Genomic DNA, 16978 nt, shown 5'->3' with positions numbered 1-16978 from the left:
CATGGTCCCTGCACCTTTTTAACAGGCAGCATTTAAGCTCTGCACATATACCTGTAAGCGGAAATGCTTTGTCTTCCCTATAAAACTTGACAAAAACTTGAGATCATTGCAGAGAAATGTCTTTTCTGTGGCTACACTTTTACAAGCCTACTCAGGCACTCCATTTTTTCAGCCTTTTTAGTAACATGAAAATGAATGTACACTGAAAGATTGTGACAGCCTACAAGAAATTTACGAGGTTGCACACCACCATCCTGAAACTGTGTTGTTAAACTGTCATAAACTGTAGCAGCTTTGAGCCTGTCCACACTGTTATACAGTCCAAGGTGAGAAAAATAAGACACTGTCGTATCTTTGTTCAGCTATCTACTCTCATCTGAAAAATAAAATCATAGAATAGGAATGGAAAGGACCTTAAGATCATCTAGTTCCAACCCCTCTGCCAGGGGCAGGGACATCTCACACTAAACCAGGTCACCCAAGGCTTCAGCCAACTTGGCCTTGAACACCTCCAGGGATGGAGCATTCACAACCTCCCTGGGCAACCCGTTCCAGTGCCTCACCACCCTAACAGGAAAGAAATTCTTCCTTATAGCCAATCTAAACTCCCCGTTTAAGTTTTAACCTGTTACCCCTTGTCCTGTCACTACAGTCCCTAGTGAAGAGTCCCTCCCCAGCATCCTTATAGCTCCCCTTCAGATACTGGAAGGCTGCTATAAGGTCTCCACACAGCCTTCTCTTTCCAGGCTGAAAAGCCCCAACTTTCTCAGGCTATCTTTGTACAGGAGGTGCTCCAGTCCCCTGATCATCCTCGTGGCCCTCCTCTGGACTTGTTCCAACAGTTCCATGGTCTTTTTATGTTGAGGACACCAGAACTGCACACAATACTCCAAGTGAGGTCTCACGAGAGCAGAGTAGAAGGGCAGGATCACCTCCTTCGACCTGCTGGTCACGCTCCTTTTGATGCAGCCCAGGATATGATTGGCTTTCTGGGCTGCAAGTGCACACAGAAGCCGGCTCATGTCCATGTTCTCATCAACCAACACCCCCAAGTCTTTCTCCGCAGGGCTGCTCTGAATCTCTTCTCTGCCCAACCTGTAGCTGTGCCTGGGATTGCTCCGACCCAGGTGTAGGACCTTGCACTTGGCATGGTTAAACTTCATGAGGTTGGCATGAGCCCACCTCACAAGCATGTCAAGGTCCCTCTGGATGGCATTCCTTCCCTCCAGCGTATCAACTGAACCGCACAGCTTGGTGTCATCGGCAAACCTGCTGAGGGCGCACTCAATCCCACTGTCCATGTCAGCGACAAAGATGTTGAACTGTTGCAGAATGGCTCCAAGAGCAAGGCCATGGATCCTTAGAGGCCTTGTGTGAGGAAAGCAAAGTGTAGGTCTCACATGTAACCGGAAACCGGATATGGGAGGAGAATGTAAATGTAAACTGTTTAGAACTAACCAATGCTGTTGTGACTAGTAGGCGTAATTAACACCACGAGGATATAAGCGATGTGCGACACGAATAAAACAGAAGCTTGCTTATCACCCATATTGGGTTGGCGCGTCTTGCTTCTCCTCACTGTTGGCAAATGGCGCCCAAACAGGGACCCCGATAATTGGGACCCCGATAATTGGGACCCCGATAATTGGGACTAAAAGCCGGGAATGGCGAGTGTGAGTGGCACTGGTGGCAGCGGCCGGGGAGCGCGGGCAGTGCTACTGCGGTGGTGTGTCTGACCCGGGTGCTTGGACTGACCAAAAGGAGTCCGCTACTGGGGCAAGCCAGATACAGCTGCATCGGGGGGATGATCTGGTAACGGATGATCCGGAGACCGAGGTTACAGGACGATCCAGAAGAGGACAATCCGGAACAAGGAACAGGTCGGCTGAAGAAAATGGACTGAGAGGTAGCCCTTGATTTATTACAGCGCTTTTTAGAAAAGCGGGGAATTAAGCCTGAGACTCTAAAGCAGCTAGCGGGTCTAGTGGCTGTAGGGAAGGCTAAGGCATTCGTTGTAGATCCTAATACAGTTTTTGAGGAGAGTGAGTGGCGAAAGTTTGGTGATGAACTATTTGACTCAATGCTTAATGAGGATAAAATGGCAAAGAAACTCGGTAAGCCATGGAGAGAAGTAATAAATTGTATAAAAAGATACAAGGCAGAGAAGAAAATTGCCGCTGTAGCAATGGAGAAACTAGGAACAGACGTCCCCAGTTGGTTGAAGCCGGGGGAAGATTACAACTCGTTTCCCCCAACTCTCGGGGCGCTCCCTGTGCTTGGAGCACAGGGTTTTTCCCCCCCTCCTTCTTCATCAGAAGGTGCAGCGGAGGAGGTGCAACTCTCTGCTCCCCCGCCACCGCAGTTGAGTTCCGAAAAGCAGAGGGATTCCGAAAGTAGGGATTTTGAAAAGGACAGAGAAAGTCTAATAGAAGGGATAGATGCGATGAATGTCGGGGAAGGTGAAAGGAAGAGGGCGCTGCCTCGGCACTGGATTGATCGGGGAGCCGATAAAAGCAAGAGCCAGGTCCACAGATGGCCACATACCAAACGAGAGACACCTGACAAGAAAGACATAGCTGCAAACAATGGAGACCCTGAGTTCGACCCAGGATCAGACTCCGAGTCCCCTGAATCCGAGCCAGATTTATATCCTCTGCTTCCAGACTCTGACTCTTCATCTCCCAGGTCGGTCTGCTCAGCTTATCAGCAACTACTCACTGGCCCTGGAGACGCTCAGCTGCAACAATTGATTGAAAAAGCTTGAAGCCCTCAAGACTGGGATTGAGACATCTCCATCGGCGCCTCCACCTTATCCTCCGTAAAACCCCTTCCTTAAAGAAGGCAAACAGGGGGAGGGGGTGGGAGAGGTATCGGGGGGCACAAATCCTGCGCACTGTTGGCATGGGTTAATCAAAGATGAGATTATTACTGGTGAATTTTCTGCAATGGGCCTCTCTGCATATCCTGTGTTTACTACACAGCAGGGGGCTAAAGAGTGGGAAGCTTCTGATCTCAAAATAGTTAAGGAGGCCTGACAAGCAGTGACCACGTATGGGTTAAAATCCTCTTATACTCAAGCTGTATATGTTGGTAAATATAAGTATGTTCAGATTTCTATCGACCTTTGGAGACCTTTATAGATATTGCTGGCCACCTGTGTTGGAATGAGTGTGCATTTTGGTCAGTATAAAAGACCAAGCTTCATACGATGTGGGGGAGGCAGAGCCTCTGCAGGGACGCCTGCTAAGGATGAGCCTGCCACCTCACACTGCAATGATGCTTCTCGGAGCTGTTTTTCTGTTAGTCTCCACAGGGTCCTTATGCCACGTTCTGTAAGTGGGACTGTGTAGTGGGAGTAATAATTGTCTTTTTGTGTTTCAAATACTGTACTTGTGTGGAGTGTGCTTGTGGGATCCCACACGTGTGTGTGTGTGTTGAGGACAATCGGTGTTTTGTGTATTGTTGGGTTCATGTAAAAGTTTTAACGGGTAGCTGTTTAACATTTCGGGCATGAAAGGGTTCATGCAAAAGTGCGGCTGCCGGCAGGTATTTATAGTTGCTGCTGAAGCAGGCTGGCGGCTGTAGCTGCTGCCAAGCGGGCAGGCTTTTGCAGGGAAAAAAAAAAAAAAAAGAAGGGGGGGGAGAGAGAGTAATGATGCTGCATTTAACCTGTTTAACCTGTCTACTTCTCAAGAACTGATAACCTGGGGGAGGGGGCATATTTGTGTCCTCCTGCCTACAGGTCCATGGCAACTGCTTGCAAAGTTTGTCAAGCCTTGCCATGAGCTGGACAGACAAATGGAAAAACCTGATGCCTCAGCTACAGGAGCTGACCGTGAATACCCCAAGCAGAATGAGATAGAGGAAGAGAAAAACGAATGATTGCAAAACATCACTTGGGGGCAACTGAAAAGTAACATCCTGAATATGTGTGCTTGTAAAGTAGCTATTATTAGAGGCTGTAATTTTGTGTATAAACCCACCTGTATTTACTAGCTAGTTGCTAATAAGAAACTACACCTTGTATTGTATAGATTTGTCACTTGTAAAAGAGATGTTAAGAGTATGGATATTTGCAGTAGCTGCTAGAAAATGCTAAGGCAAAAGCTAGAAAGATTTTAATACAATGGTAGTGTTATAAAGCAGGTGATGGAACAAATTAAGAGGGTGGGAGAATTCCAGTGGTAAGAAATTTCTTTGGCTAGTCCCTCGCTGCCACCAGCATCTTCAACATGCTGCTGTACCCTGTAATAGTTACTCTGCTAACGTAAATTTGTGTGTGCCTTGCTGTAGTAGCGACTTGTTACTGGATATAAAACAAAAGGGGGGAGATGTGGAGACAGTGTTCTCACAGGAGAATGGATAATTGGTACATAAACTCTGAATAATCCTGAAAGATACAGCAAGGCCATAAGAGGCCCGAAGAAGCTTAAGCAAGCAAGATACGAAGAAGCTGGAATTCACCGAGTTAGTGAGAACTGTGGACTGTTGGGAAGCTTTCAAGGTTGAGTTCTCACACCTGTGTTTAACCAATTATATGCTAGTCACTAAGGGTCTTCAAGACATGCATCCAATCATAATATGCCAAATCACTGTAAGTGCTTCGGCCGGGGCCTTGGCTCAGTTAAACAAGCTAGGCTGCTGGCTTGCTAAGCAAACAAATGCTACATCGAAGGCAATTTCTGATTTGTTGTTTGATGTTGACTCTGTGAGACATGCAACATTACAGAACAGAGCCACTATAGACTTTTTGTTGTTGGCACAGGGACATGGATGTGAAGAGTTTGATGGAATGTGTTGTATGAATCTTTCTGATCATTCTAATTCGATACACGCACAGCTGAAAACCCTGACTCAGCTTACCCAGCAATTGCAAGTGAGCAATGACCTAGGGATAACTAAATGGCTGTCCTCATGGGGCATTACAGGTTGGCTTAAAACACTGCTATTTGAAGGACTGCGCTTACGTATCATTGTTATTTTAATCATTAGAGTTGTTAGACTTACGGTTGTTTAATGAAACAAGTGAACAGAATGAGCAACAATGTTTTGCTCGCACAAAAGAAAAAAGGGGGAATTGTTGCAGAATGGCTCCAAGAGCAAGGCCATGGATCCTTAGAGGCCTTGTGCGAGCAAAGCAAAGTGTAGGCCTCACATGTAACCGGAAACCGGATGTGGGAGGAGAATGTAAATGTAAACTGCTTAGAACTAACCAATGCTGTTGTGACTAGTAGGCGTAATTAACACCACGAGGATATAAGCGATGTGCAACACAAAAAAAGTAGAAGCTTGCTTATCACCCATATTGGGTTGGCGTGTCTTGCTTCTCCTCACCGTCAGCATTGAACAAGACCGGTCCCAATACTGACTCCTGAGGGACACCACTCGTTCCTAGACTCCAGCCGGACATTGAACCATTGACCACAACTCTTTGTGTGCGGCCATCCAGCCAGTTCTTTATCCACCGAGTGGTCCATCTATCAAATTGACATCTCTCCAATTCAGAAACAAGGATGTCGGGCGGGACAGTGTTGAACGTTTTGCACAAGTCCAGGTAGATGACGTCAACTGCTCTGCCCCCTCGTGAAGACTGTTTTGTCTATGTAATCCTCTACAACAGGTTATGTTTCAATTATTCTGCAGCCCCACATGACAACAGCCCCCACCAAAGCTCTTAAAAAAAATGACAGGGATTTGGAGCTTCAAACTAGAAGTAAAAGTCAATCCTCCATGACGTATGCATAACTAACATTTGGCCTATCCACAGTGTAACAGGGACACTCACTAGCTTTGAGAAGCAAGTAAAGGGGAGAGTGGAATACAGAGATTCAAAACCTAGTAGTTTTGGGAATAAGATAAGCCCTTATTACCACAATTTTCTGAAAGACATGATGTATTCCTTGTCTATCTTTGTAGCACTATTGTATACCATAAACACTTCTCCATAAGGCAACACAACAGGTAGCTATGATTACAGTGCAAGAATACCATGCATCTTTTGACCTGGAAGGGCATCCAAATATGACCATATGTTATCTAAATGGCAGATAGATACTGGTGACACTCTTGCTAATAAAGCTGTAAAGCACTGGCATCATCAACATTTCCATAATGAAGTCACACCACTGTGCTGGAATACTGAAACACCTTCCATTCTTGTAGTTAGTTGTATCTGCTCACTCTTACACAGATGTACTTGCTGACTGATCATACAAAACCCTGAAGTACTAGACACTATCTCCCTGAAATAGAAAAATATTGGAGTGTGATTTTTTTTTTCATTCCAGAGAAAAACTAGAGAAAAACTGTGATTTTTCAGTTTTACAATACATCACTTAAAGACAAAATACAATCTTTTCCTAAAAATGTAGGAGTTTAAAGAGGATTCACATTCCTTCCACATCTAATGAAATTACACACTAATTTTCCACATGGGTTTTACTTTTTAGACAAATACAATCTTAGGAAGTAAATATTTCTCTGTTACAAACACTGAAAGGTAAGAACTGCCTACTGCTGTTGAGCCAGAAGAGCATATAAACCAGTACATCCATCAGATTCAAATCACTGCACAAATAACAGCAACCGTAACAATTCTAAACATTCTTTTCTTACTAAATGCATTTTCTGAACATACAATTATATATAAAATATGTAGAGATATACAGATAGATAAATTCCTTCCTATAGCTCTGTTTTTCTTACTTAAAGAGTAACTATTACCTGTCATAACTGAAATTGTGCCCAGAGACTCAGAAAGTTCTTTTATATGCTACCTTTATGACACCCTTTTCACACCTTGGCAACAAGTCATTAAGCTCCACTACTGCTGCTCCTTCTCCTGAAAGTTCTAAGCAGACATTTTGGGTTAACACCACAATAGGAGGTCCCTCTGCAAGTTATCTTGACATCAAAAGTTTTCAGGTATGAATTAATGCATGTAGTTAATAAGACTATTCAGTGCAACACGCATGAAGATCAAACTAAAGTAATTTCTTACTCATTTAAGCTGCACAGCTATAAACAAAGCTTTGAATTTATTATATATGAGACAAGAAAGTATTCCTCACCTGGCACCTGACATCTTAATAGAAATACTCACCCTGCTGCAACTGCAGGAGGGATGACCAGTATGAGTTTAAGATGAGCTTCATGCAGAGCCTCGGAAAGGTGAATGAGCAAGTGTATCAACTCCCTGAAATAGAATATATTAGTAAGAAGGAAAGGCAGTCGAACTAGTGCTATATATTGGCAAGGGCAAGGTAGCAAGTAACAGTAGAAATAATTGAAAAGATGCAGCTGGCAAGAGAAACAATTTGTAATGAATGATCACAGCAGAAAAAAATTTAGGAAGACTGATCAGACGCTTACTCTCTTTAAGGACTAAGAACACTGAACTGCTGGACACAAAGTTTTACTGCAACTTGTGATTAGCTTGGGGCTAAAAAGTTTTCTAGTTTTATTCTAATCTAAGTACGCAGTGTTAGCAAGTAAAATCAGCATACCTTATCAGAGCGGGTCACCTCTTGAGATCATATTCAGTAAAAAGAATTAGATCGATAGAAGAATAAAACACTGGTCTGAAACAAGCGGCTATGGAATAGATTCAAGTTGCCAACGTGTTACTGCACATGAGCTCTGAGAATCTGTAAAGACACTTTCACAGCAATATATGCTATCTTCAAGGGGTATTTCCAAGCACTGTGTATAGAAACATTTCTGCTGCTGGCTTTTGCCTGTATAAATAATACATTACTGGATAGCTACAAAATAGATGTTTGACAATGTCCTATCATAGAATCACAGAATCATAGAATAGTTAGGGTTGGAAAGTACCTTAAGATCATCTAGTTCCAAACCCCCTGCCATGGGCAGGGACACCTCACACTAAATCATATCACCCAAGGCCTCGTTCAGCCTGGTCTTGAACACTGCCAGGGATGGAGCATTCACAACCTCCCTGGGCAACCCATTTCAGTGCCTCACCACCCTAACAGGAAAGAATTTCCTTCTTATATCCAATCTAAACTTCCCCTGTTTAAGTTTTAACCCATTACCCCTTGTCCTGTCACTACAGTCCCTAGTGAAGAGTCCCTCCCCAGCATCCTTATAGCTCCCCTTCAGATACTGGAAGGTTGCTATGAGGTCTCCACGCAGCCTTCTCTTCTCCAGGCTGAACAGCCCCAACTTCCTCAGCCTGTCTTCATACGGGAGGTGCTCCAGTCCCCTGATCATCCTTGTGGCCCTTCTCTGGACTTGTTCCCACAGTTCCATGTCCTTTTTATGTTGAGGACACCAGAACTGCACACAATACTCCAGGTGAGGTCTCCCAAGAGCAGAGTAGAGGGGCAGGATCACCTCTTTTGACCTCCTGGTCACACTCCTTTTGATGCAGCCCAGGATACAGTTGGCTTTCTGGGCTGCAAGCGCACACTGCCAGCCCATGTTCGCATGTGAGACTATCTGGAAGTCTCACCTTCCATATGCCTAATTTTAAGATTTTCAGCAAAGCTGATTTTCATATCCAAATTCTAAACACTTCAATAGGGAAATAACCTCCAAAATTCTCACATAAACTGTTTTCAGTCTTCCTCATTTGAATGGTGATGTTAATAGAAAATCCTCCAGAGACAGACTGCAGGAAAAAAAAGGTTTAATAGCTACTGTTATCTTAAGAGGAGTCCAACATCACCTTAAATTTGCACTATAAATATGGCCCTGCTGTATGCCTGCCTTAAGTCACTTGATTCTTCAGAGCAAAGTCAGCTTTCATATTTACCCACTGGCAGGGTGGATCCATGAAGGCAGTCAGACAGATGATATTAGCACAGAACTCTAGATATGTTCAGGACTATACTTAAACCTGAACTGAGTAGAAAGTAACTTCACGACCCATTCCAGTAGTTTAAAAATGTTAAAGCAGGAAAGGCAGGATACAGACCTGAGCTCTCAGAAAAAACTTCTGGTACTGTCATGCCTTTCAAAGTACTACCATCCTATTCCTCTGAAATCATCTTTGCACTTCCTGGGATGGGGCAGCCACAGCTTCTCTGGGCCACCTGCTTCTAGCGTAAAGAACCTCTCCTTACATCTAATCTAAATCTACACTCTTTCGTTTAAAGTCAGTACTGCTTCTCCTATCATTACACGGCCTTGTAGAAAGTCCCTCTCCAGCTTTTGTGTAGGCCCCTTTCAGGTACTGGAGGGCTGCTATAAAGTCTCCCTGGAACCTTCTCTTCTCTAGGCTGAACAACCCTGACCTCCCTCAGCCTGTCTTCATAGGAGAGGTGCTCCAGCCCTCTGATCAATTTTGTGGTGCTCCTCTGGACTTGCTCCAAGAGGTCCATGTCCTTCTCCATGTCACCTTCACATGGTGACCCCAGAGCTGGATGCAGTACTCAAGCTGGAGTCTCATAAGAGCAGAACAGAAGAGGAGAATCACCTAAATCACTTATTTTTGGCTCTTTTCCATTTGTCAGCCAAGACAGCTTATATAAATAAAATGTGCACCCTTCGCCTCACCCCCAAATGGCAATAGCAGAATGCTCATTTATTGTGCTATAAAACTTTACTATGTCCAGTGTTTTCCAGTATTTTAAACACAATATGCTGCTGTATTACCACTAGTAATTTTGAAAGAAAAGTTACTGACATTTTAAACATTATAACGAGGTGCAGGAAAGTGGGAATAGAATCAATCTTCCTGAAAAGGCTTCATTAAATATTTACCAGAGACTTCACTGTTGTCAAATTTAACTTCAGAGTAGCTACTAAAACACTGGCACCTTTAAGACTCTATCTTGAGCTAATTAAGGTCTATTTCATTCTTACTATTTTAGGCCTTCTATCATAACTACCATTTGGTAGGTCAGTTTTCCAAGTCTTCATGATTTCAAAGTATGCTGTGAAGTATGCAGACCTCCAAATTTTCATCACCCAAAGATTGCAGGAAGCTTTTTTTCAGAACTCCCCTTTTCTGGCATTGCTGGTCTATTGTGTTGGGGACACTTTGTAGTACAGTTTACTTCAGTGCGTAAGACTGGACTGGACTGTATTTGAAAAGCCTTGCAGAAGATACATAGGACTGTTATAACCTTGCCTTCAGTTGTGTGACCCTTCAGAATTCTGCAACTTTCCAACTTCAGCCACATTTTCTGCACAAGCTAGTAGTCAGTACTCCCTAAAATTTATGTCTTATCAAGAAAATTGGACAGAATAAAGCTGTCTGCTTCAAGAAGAAATTGCCCTCTGGCACCATTTCACTGCCTAGTTAATACCAAGAAACTAGAGTGAATTATGGCAAAACTTTGATTAATAGATTAATTTTTCAAGGACTAAAATGAAGGATAGAACTGCCAGAAGAGCATTTTGTGCCTATACTCCTATCAATGATAAGATGTCTGAAGGTCACCTTCTGCATGATACCAAGAGCCTACATGATGACCAAAAAAAAAAAAAACCCACAAAACCAACAGGTTTTCAGACTGGTTCTGTGTAATGGCAGTGCCATCTGTCAGCTGATGCTAGACTGGTGAGAACAATGTGTGCACTTTTATGCATGCTGTGAGATTCTGATGGGTGCATTCACGCCTTTTTCACATGACTCAGGACTCAGAGGGAAAAACTCAGGCAAAATAAACTCACAAGCAAGATCAGAAAGAGACACCATCCTGTCTAGTTGTTAACTAAACAATCAGGATAATAAAGCTGACTCAGTTTTCTCTATTTCTGCCATGTACATCTCTGGAGACCTGACAGCTATATTTAGGGATATAGTTTTCTTATATAGAATTTACACTGTTGGTAAAACCATCATTTAAATGAATAGGAAAAAAATAAAATAAAGACAGCATAAAGGATTGATATAATCTAAGACTTTACCATGCATTATAGAGCAAATCTAATCCCAAAACAGAATGATTAGGATTTTTTTTTGTTTCTGAAAACAAACGAAGTTTATTTTCCACACACAGATTAAGTTAGTTCTGCTTAAAAAGATGTAAACCAGAAGATACATAGTGAGCCTGAAACCACAGAACTGAACGTCTCGGTGGATGCCAGCAACATAACTTCTTAGCAACATTTCATCTCACCTGTAATTCCAGCTAGGATAAACAGGAAACTGAAGGCTCTTTAGATAACTCCTTAGACCTTGCATGAAGACTTTTCATTAATTTCTAATGTTGGAGTAGCCCCCCAAAAAATCAAGATTTTCCCAGAAATACATAAACGGCTAGCAGAAGTACTTAAATTTGCCCCATCTTAAAAATGTTCTGTTATGACAGGTTCTTAAAGCAGTTAGTTACAGGATTTGTGGGTTTAAAGAAGCCTTGCACAGAGCTAACACTGTTATCCTGTTATGTGGAGATTCTTACAAAATTTGTTACAACGCCTTTAGGCTATGCAGTGTTTCAAGCCCCAACATCAAGACAATGGGGAGAGTATGTGTTACGAAAATGTCATCATGCCTCCTCAGTCCAACCAAAATCCGTGGTGAGCTATTCAAAAAGGTATCTCATGGGGACACTTGCTCAGCTGAGGTCTACTGAGACGGGAGCTTCAGCTGCAGTTAATCCATCTTTCTGATATATGAAGTGGTATTTAAATCATAACCCAATTTCTTAGTGAGTTCAGACACTAATTTGCAGCTTTTCAGACTCCTCTGCAAACTCACCTGACTCAAGAAATACTGATGCACTCTGCTATGAAGTATCACTACACATTGTCTTTAGAGAGTGGATGCTGATTTCCTAGTTGAAATGTTATATCAAACATAAATGTTCTTTACGCAAATGCCTCTCTCTAGCCATTGTACGTCTGATAAAGAAAATTGTGCTGTATTAAGTGTTGCTGCGCCACTAAGGTAATGCACTGAATGGGATCATGGATCTTTTCCATAACATCATTAAAAAATTAACAGGAATCATCTCCACAGCTGTCTCCTCAACACAGATACAAAGAATAATTCAAATAATAGAATACCATTTTATTATTTATTAATTTAACAGCTAGGCATCCACTTACATTTTGGAAAGCCTTAATGATTTTAAGTAAAATATTTTTTTACTTAAGATCTACACCACAGCTCTATCATTTCCTAAGGCAAGCTGCCAGCTGTAGCATAGCCCCAGACGTTTTTACGCACCCACACTGAATGTCATTAAATGCTGCTAACTGCTATGTGAAATGACTACTTGTATTTCAGAAAATAATAATAAAAAAAAAAAACAACTGATTTTTAATTTTCTTTTTAAACTAAGACATATTCATACTAAAAGACGGGAATCAATTGTGTTAGCTAGGCTGGCCTCCTTGTATTGCCAGACAGCTCTGAAAGTAATTTGCATGTGTTCCTAGGAGCATCATTATATCTTCTGTTCCTTTATCTAGGAGTACATTAAGCTACTTTCAGCTGTTTGACCTTCAAGGATCTGAGTCAGGAAAGCCTATACTATGTACCTAATAGTTGATACAGATGCTTTAGATGGAGCATACACGATGGCTGTTCTACAAAAACTTCACATCTCCAAAGAATCAGGGGTCATCTCTGTCTTGACACCTACGCGTCAACCAATCCCCACCCTTCCAAAGTTAAAAACATGCTTTACTACTGATGTTTGTCACCTTCGAAATAATCTGACAAGGAAGATGAGGCATGTTACAATACTGCCACTCTGTGGGCTGAAGAGGTCATGAGCTGCTCCACTTTTCTGGGAGGAGCAAGGGAAGCAAAGGACCATCTATGCTTATCCATTTAACAGGAATAACTGCTCTGCTATTCAAAAGGAAATCAGCAGCTCCCAAAGTAACATCACTCAGTGGGCAATAAAAATACAGGCTTGACAACGTTCCCAGTTCACTTTATTCTATCTGTCAAGATCTGTTCAAAGCACATGTTCACTCAAAACAATATTGATAGGGAAAACCTCTGGGGCACTGGATACCCAAGCCATCCAGTTTTTGAGCAAGTGATAGACAAAATGACAATCTCATTATGAAGACACTGGTCTCATACCTTACAAGCATCACAAAGCAAAATTTTAAAATAATGATGCGCTTCTACATTAACAGAACTGTTGTTCCACACACTAGCTAGCTTCAGCTTGCTTCCGAAATAAGCCTTAGTCAGAATCTTTGTCTCTGAGGAGGTAAGCCCAACACAAAGTATTTTTCAATTTAAGCACCTTAACCATTTCTAGGGAAGTGGCAATAAAGGAAGGGAAAAAACCACAGATGAGTTTACAATAAAGCACTTAAATCCAATCTGGTCTTGAAGAGGAAGAAAATCTGCAGTTCATATCTTTTGTTTCTATTCATGTTTTTATGTCAAATACCATCTTCCACTTTTTTTGTTGGGGTGACCCTAAATCATTATTCACAGGTGAACACATATGATCAAACACTGCTGACTTGTAGCAAAGAAGGCAGTTAGCATTCTACTCTACAAGTATGACCCTTCTCTGAAGAAAAATACTTTCCACTCCTGCTTATCACTAACAGATAGCGAGTATGTAAGCAGTGATTCTATACTTCACCTAAATAACAATTGGCTACTAAAGGCTAGAGCAACTACAAAGCAGTACCTCCCCTAAGACAAACAGTTATTAGGACACTAAATAGGACAAGCAATGCTGTTTTGAACCAGCATTACTTCTGGCAAAGAGTAGCATTTTTACCATGTCACAAGTAAACTTACCCAAGGAGCTAATAAAAAAAAGTATGTTTTGTTCATGTGTGTCATTCGCAATACAGAACTTTGATGCCAGTATGCTTAAGTTGGTCTTCAGTGAATCTTAAAATTACAGTAATATAGTCTGTCTTACATTCATGTAAGCTAACTAATAAGAAAAGCATCTATTTTACTGAAATACAGGAAACACAATACATAAACTGACCACTACACCCAACTTCTGACTGGCAGCTACTAATTGCTTAAATCACCTTGTTGGCTGTCTTATTGCAATAGATTCAGAGCTCAGTATAGAGATTAATTCTTAAGAACAACCTGGCAAATTACATAATTGTGAGCAAGAACATCTAGTTTAAGAATTATCTGTTCCAGTACAAATGGTAGATCCCCTGTCAAAGCTACAAAGATGCTGCAGTTTCAATTCTTTGCTCCCAAGTGTTGATTTTCTAGGGAAATGGCAGGACTCTCTTAATAGCACACTCAGTTCCAGTAGTAACTATTATGTGCCAGTCAGTAGCATTTGCTTTGAAGAGAATAACCTGAAGTAACCATTTTTAAAAGATTAAAGTCTTCAATAATAAAGTCTGCATTCTGCGAAGCTTTCTTCTAATCTGGTCTTCCCCAGACATTTTAGGCAATAGAGAGCTGGTAGGAGCGCGTACTTTAGGGAATGGATGCCTGAATTTCCTGAGGGAAATAACACAAAACTGCCAGATTACTGCACTGAATCATTCATTTCCACACGCATTCTGCCTTTTCCTCCTGAAGCAGCAGTTTGGAGATTGCCTTATCTTGAATCTTGTCCCAGGTGTTAAGACAGCCAAGGGGCTTTTGCTCAAGGAAACCAGTATGTCAGGCAACAGCTTAATATGGATATGCCCTTTAGTTTTAGCAGCTACAATAAATGCAGACTCACTGAAACTTCTTAGCATAGCTACTAAAAGGTAGATTAAGTACTCTAAAATACAGACCTTATATATACCGTGTCTGCAAAAAACCAAAGCCAGTTTCTCCCTAGATTTACTTCTTGTTGGGGATTTTGGTTTTAGTTTCAGTATGTCTAAAAGATCTCTATAAAAAGGCTTGGAAAGTTTCCTAATCAGCTCAAATTTGGTGGTCTTGAAAGCATCCCCCATTTGCAAGCTTCATGAAGCAACCGAAACCAGTCAATGTCATAATACAGGCTTGCGTCAACATCTGAGTAAGCATACAGTGAGGTACCCTCTTCACCCTTGCACAACAGTAACACCTTGCAGAACTCAAGCATGAAAGGCTAATGTGGTCTGCTAGGTCTGCTGTGAAGATTATTGTGTAATCTTTGCATTCATGTAGAGTGAAGTAGAATCTTCTACTTCATTCTAAGATAAATGGAACAAACTTTAGTTGTCCTAGAATGAAGTATATTTATTTATAATGAAAAATTCAAACCAATATGGACAAATTAAAAAGATACTTTAAAAGAGCCAATTTTTAGGGATTGCATCCTACAGACTGATACTCACGTCTGTTTTTGATTTCCCAGCTGACTCCAAACTTCAACTACAAAACCATCAAAATTTTCATTCTAAGTAAAGGGAATCAACAACAACAACATAAATTAATCACCATGCTTATTCATTATGCTTTTATCAGAGATTATAATACGGTATCAAAGCACACAATTACTGTAGTACTTCTCATACTGTTACAGATTGAACATGCTTTGTATTCCTACACCAGCTTTGTCTTTAATGCATGTCATGAAAAAGTCAAAAAGAAGCATAAATTATTTAACAAACATGCAAAAGTTGAAGACCTCTATTAGTTAACCCATGACTTCCACTCTTACAGGATAAACCAATATCAGATTGGGAAAATTCAGTCATTAATGAGCGATGGTTGTTAAGCAAATCATTTAACACACATTTACATGTATATTGGCAAAAAACTCATGAGCTCTTGTGTCTAAAAATGTAAATGCTAACTTGGCATAGGTATGATTCCAAACATTTCCCACAATTAATCTCACTTGTGATTATTTATGTTTGGCATGATCAAGGATATTGCCAACTTAAGTACGCTTTCCTTAAGGGGCCAACCCTTACCAAGGACCTAGAACTGATGTATCAGTTACAAGTTTTAACAAACTATTCAATTACCTCTACATCCATCTTCCTCTGGAGTACAGTAAGATTTCTTTACATCGTGTAGCAAGTGGGAAAACTTACTCTGACAGTAATGAAGCAAACTGTCATGAATAAACCAATAAAGGTGAATGTCTTTTGGCGCAACTTCAGTCCCACACATGCATAGCTCTAAAGCTATGAGGTAAGGGGCTGCACAGAAAAATCTTAGTAACCATTCCTCAAAGGAAATTCTCTTCTCCTCTCTCCAACCTCTTAATATTTTAAGCAAACTGGTTTATCAGACCTTAGCAAAATCGTACAGTAACAGACATCCAGTGAGTTATTGTTGCTAGTAAAACTGGCTCATCAGCTCTGTCACACTGAGCCCAAATGTACTCCCATCACACAGAAAATAGCACTCATTACACTCATGACCCTATTTCTGCTTATCAAAAAATGCTACTAACTAGTTTTAACCCCTGTGTAATATGATTTATTTTTAATAGAAACCTAAAAGAAAGCAGTCTGCTCACTACGCAACCTCCATGAGATGCTTATCAGGTATCCACTACTACCCCAGTAACGCTCAGTCTGACAGCTGTTTGGAACAAGTTTTATCAATCATCATTCACAGCAGGTAAAAGTCACCTGTGCAGTTGCCAACGATAACATAACAAGGTTATGTTGATCAGACTTGCACAATCTCACTTTAGACTTGTAGTTAGCTGCACTTAAGTGTATAAATACTTCGTATCTATAGGAACTGGGTACATACTAGGACACATCACTAAGAATCCTCCTGCATTATTGTTTTGAGCAGATTTTCTAAAAATGAGAAAACACCCACTCGAAAGGCATCAAATAATCTCGCACTGTTTTATAAGCATTTTCGAAAAGTCTTTTTACCTTGGCTAGCAGAACCATACTCTTGGAAAGCTCCTCGATCTCATCCTCACTGCCAAAAACACTTTCGAAGTCCTGGTAAGTCCAGTCATCAAACAAAATGCGAGGCACTATCAAGTAAAGTTGTCAATCAGTAGTGAAAATGAATAATTTATTATCTACGCTGGAATATTTCTGCAGAAACCGAAGACAGCAGATACAAGCAGAGATGCCACTAAACACCACATTCCATAATTAAGATCATTGCTCTTTGACCAACTTCAGCAGCACAGATAAATTG

General features: G+C 41.2%; 1 protein-coding gene across 5 annotated transcripts in view; it reads right to left on the bottom strand.

The window, feature by feature from the left end:
* Positions 1-16978, bottom strand: part of CHID1 (chitinase domain containing 1) — a 125542-nt gene that overhangs the window by 98749 nt on the left and 9815 nt on the right. For 2 of the 5 annotated variants that reach the window (XM_062619094.1, XM_062619092.1), the window contains 3 exons: positions 16702-16820; positions 15193-15254; positions 7103-7195 (listed from right to left, as the gene is read on the bottom strand). In XM_062619094.1, coding sequence (XP_062475078.1) covers positions 7103-7195; positions 15193-15254; positions 16702-16820 — 274 coding nt within the window. The remainder of the gene's footprint in view (positions 1-7102; positions 7196-15192; positions 15255-16701; positions 16821-16978) is intronic. The other 3 variants (XM_062619093.1, XM_062619095.1, XM_062619096.1) reach the window with 3 other exon arrangements.

Source organism: Pezoporus occidentalis, unplaced genomic scaffold (assembly GCF_034315485.1).
Source record: "Pezoporus occidentalis ecotype Australia unplaced genomic scaffold, CSIRO_AGI_Poc_V1 ctg21, whole genome shotgun sequence".
NCBI lineage: Eukaryota > Metazoa > Chordata > Aves > Psittaciformes > Psittacidae > Pezoporus > Pezoporus occidentalis.
This window is presented reverse-complemented; position numbering and strand designations above follow the sequence as displayed.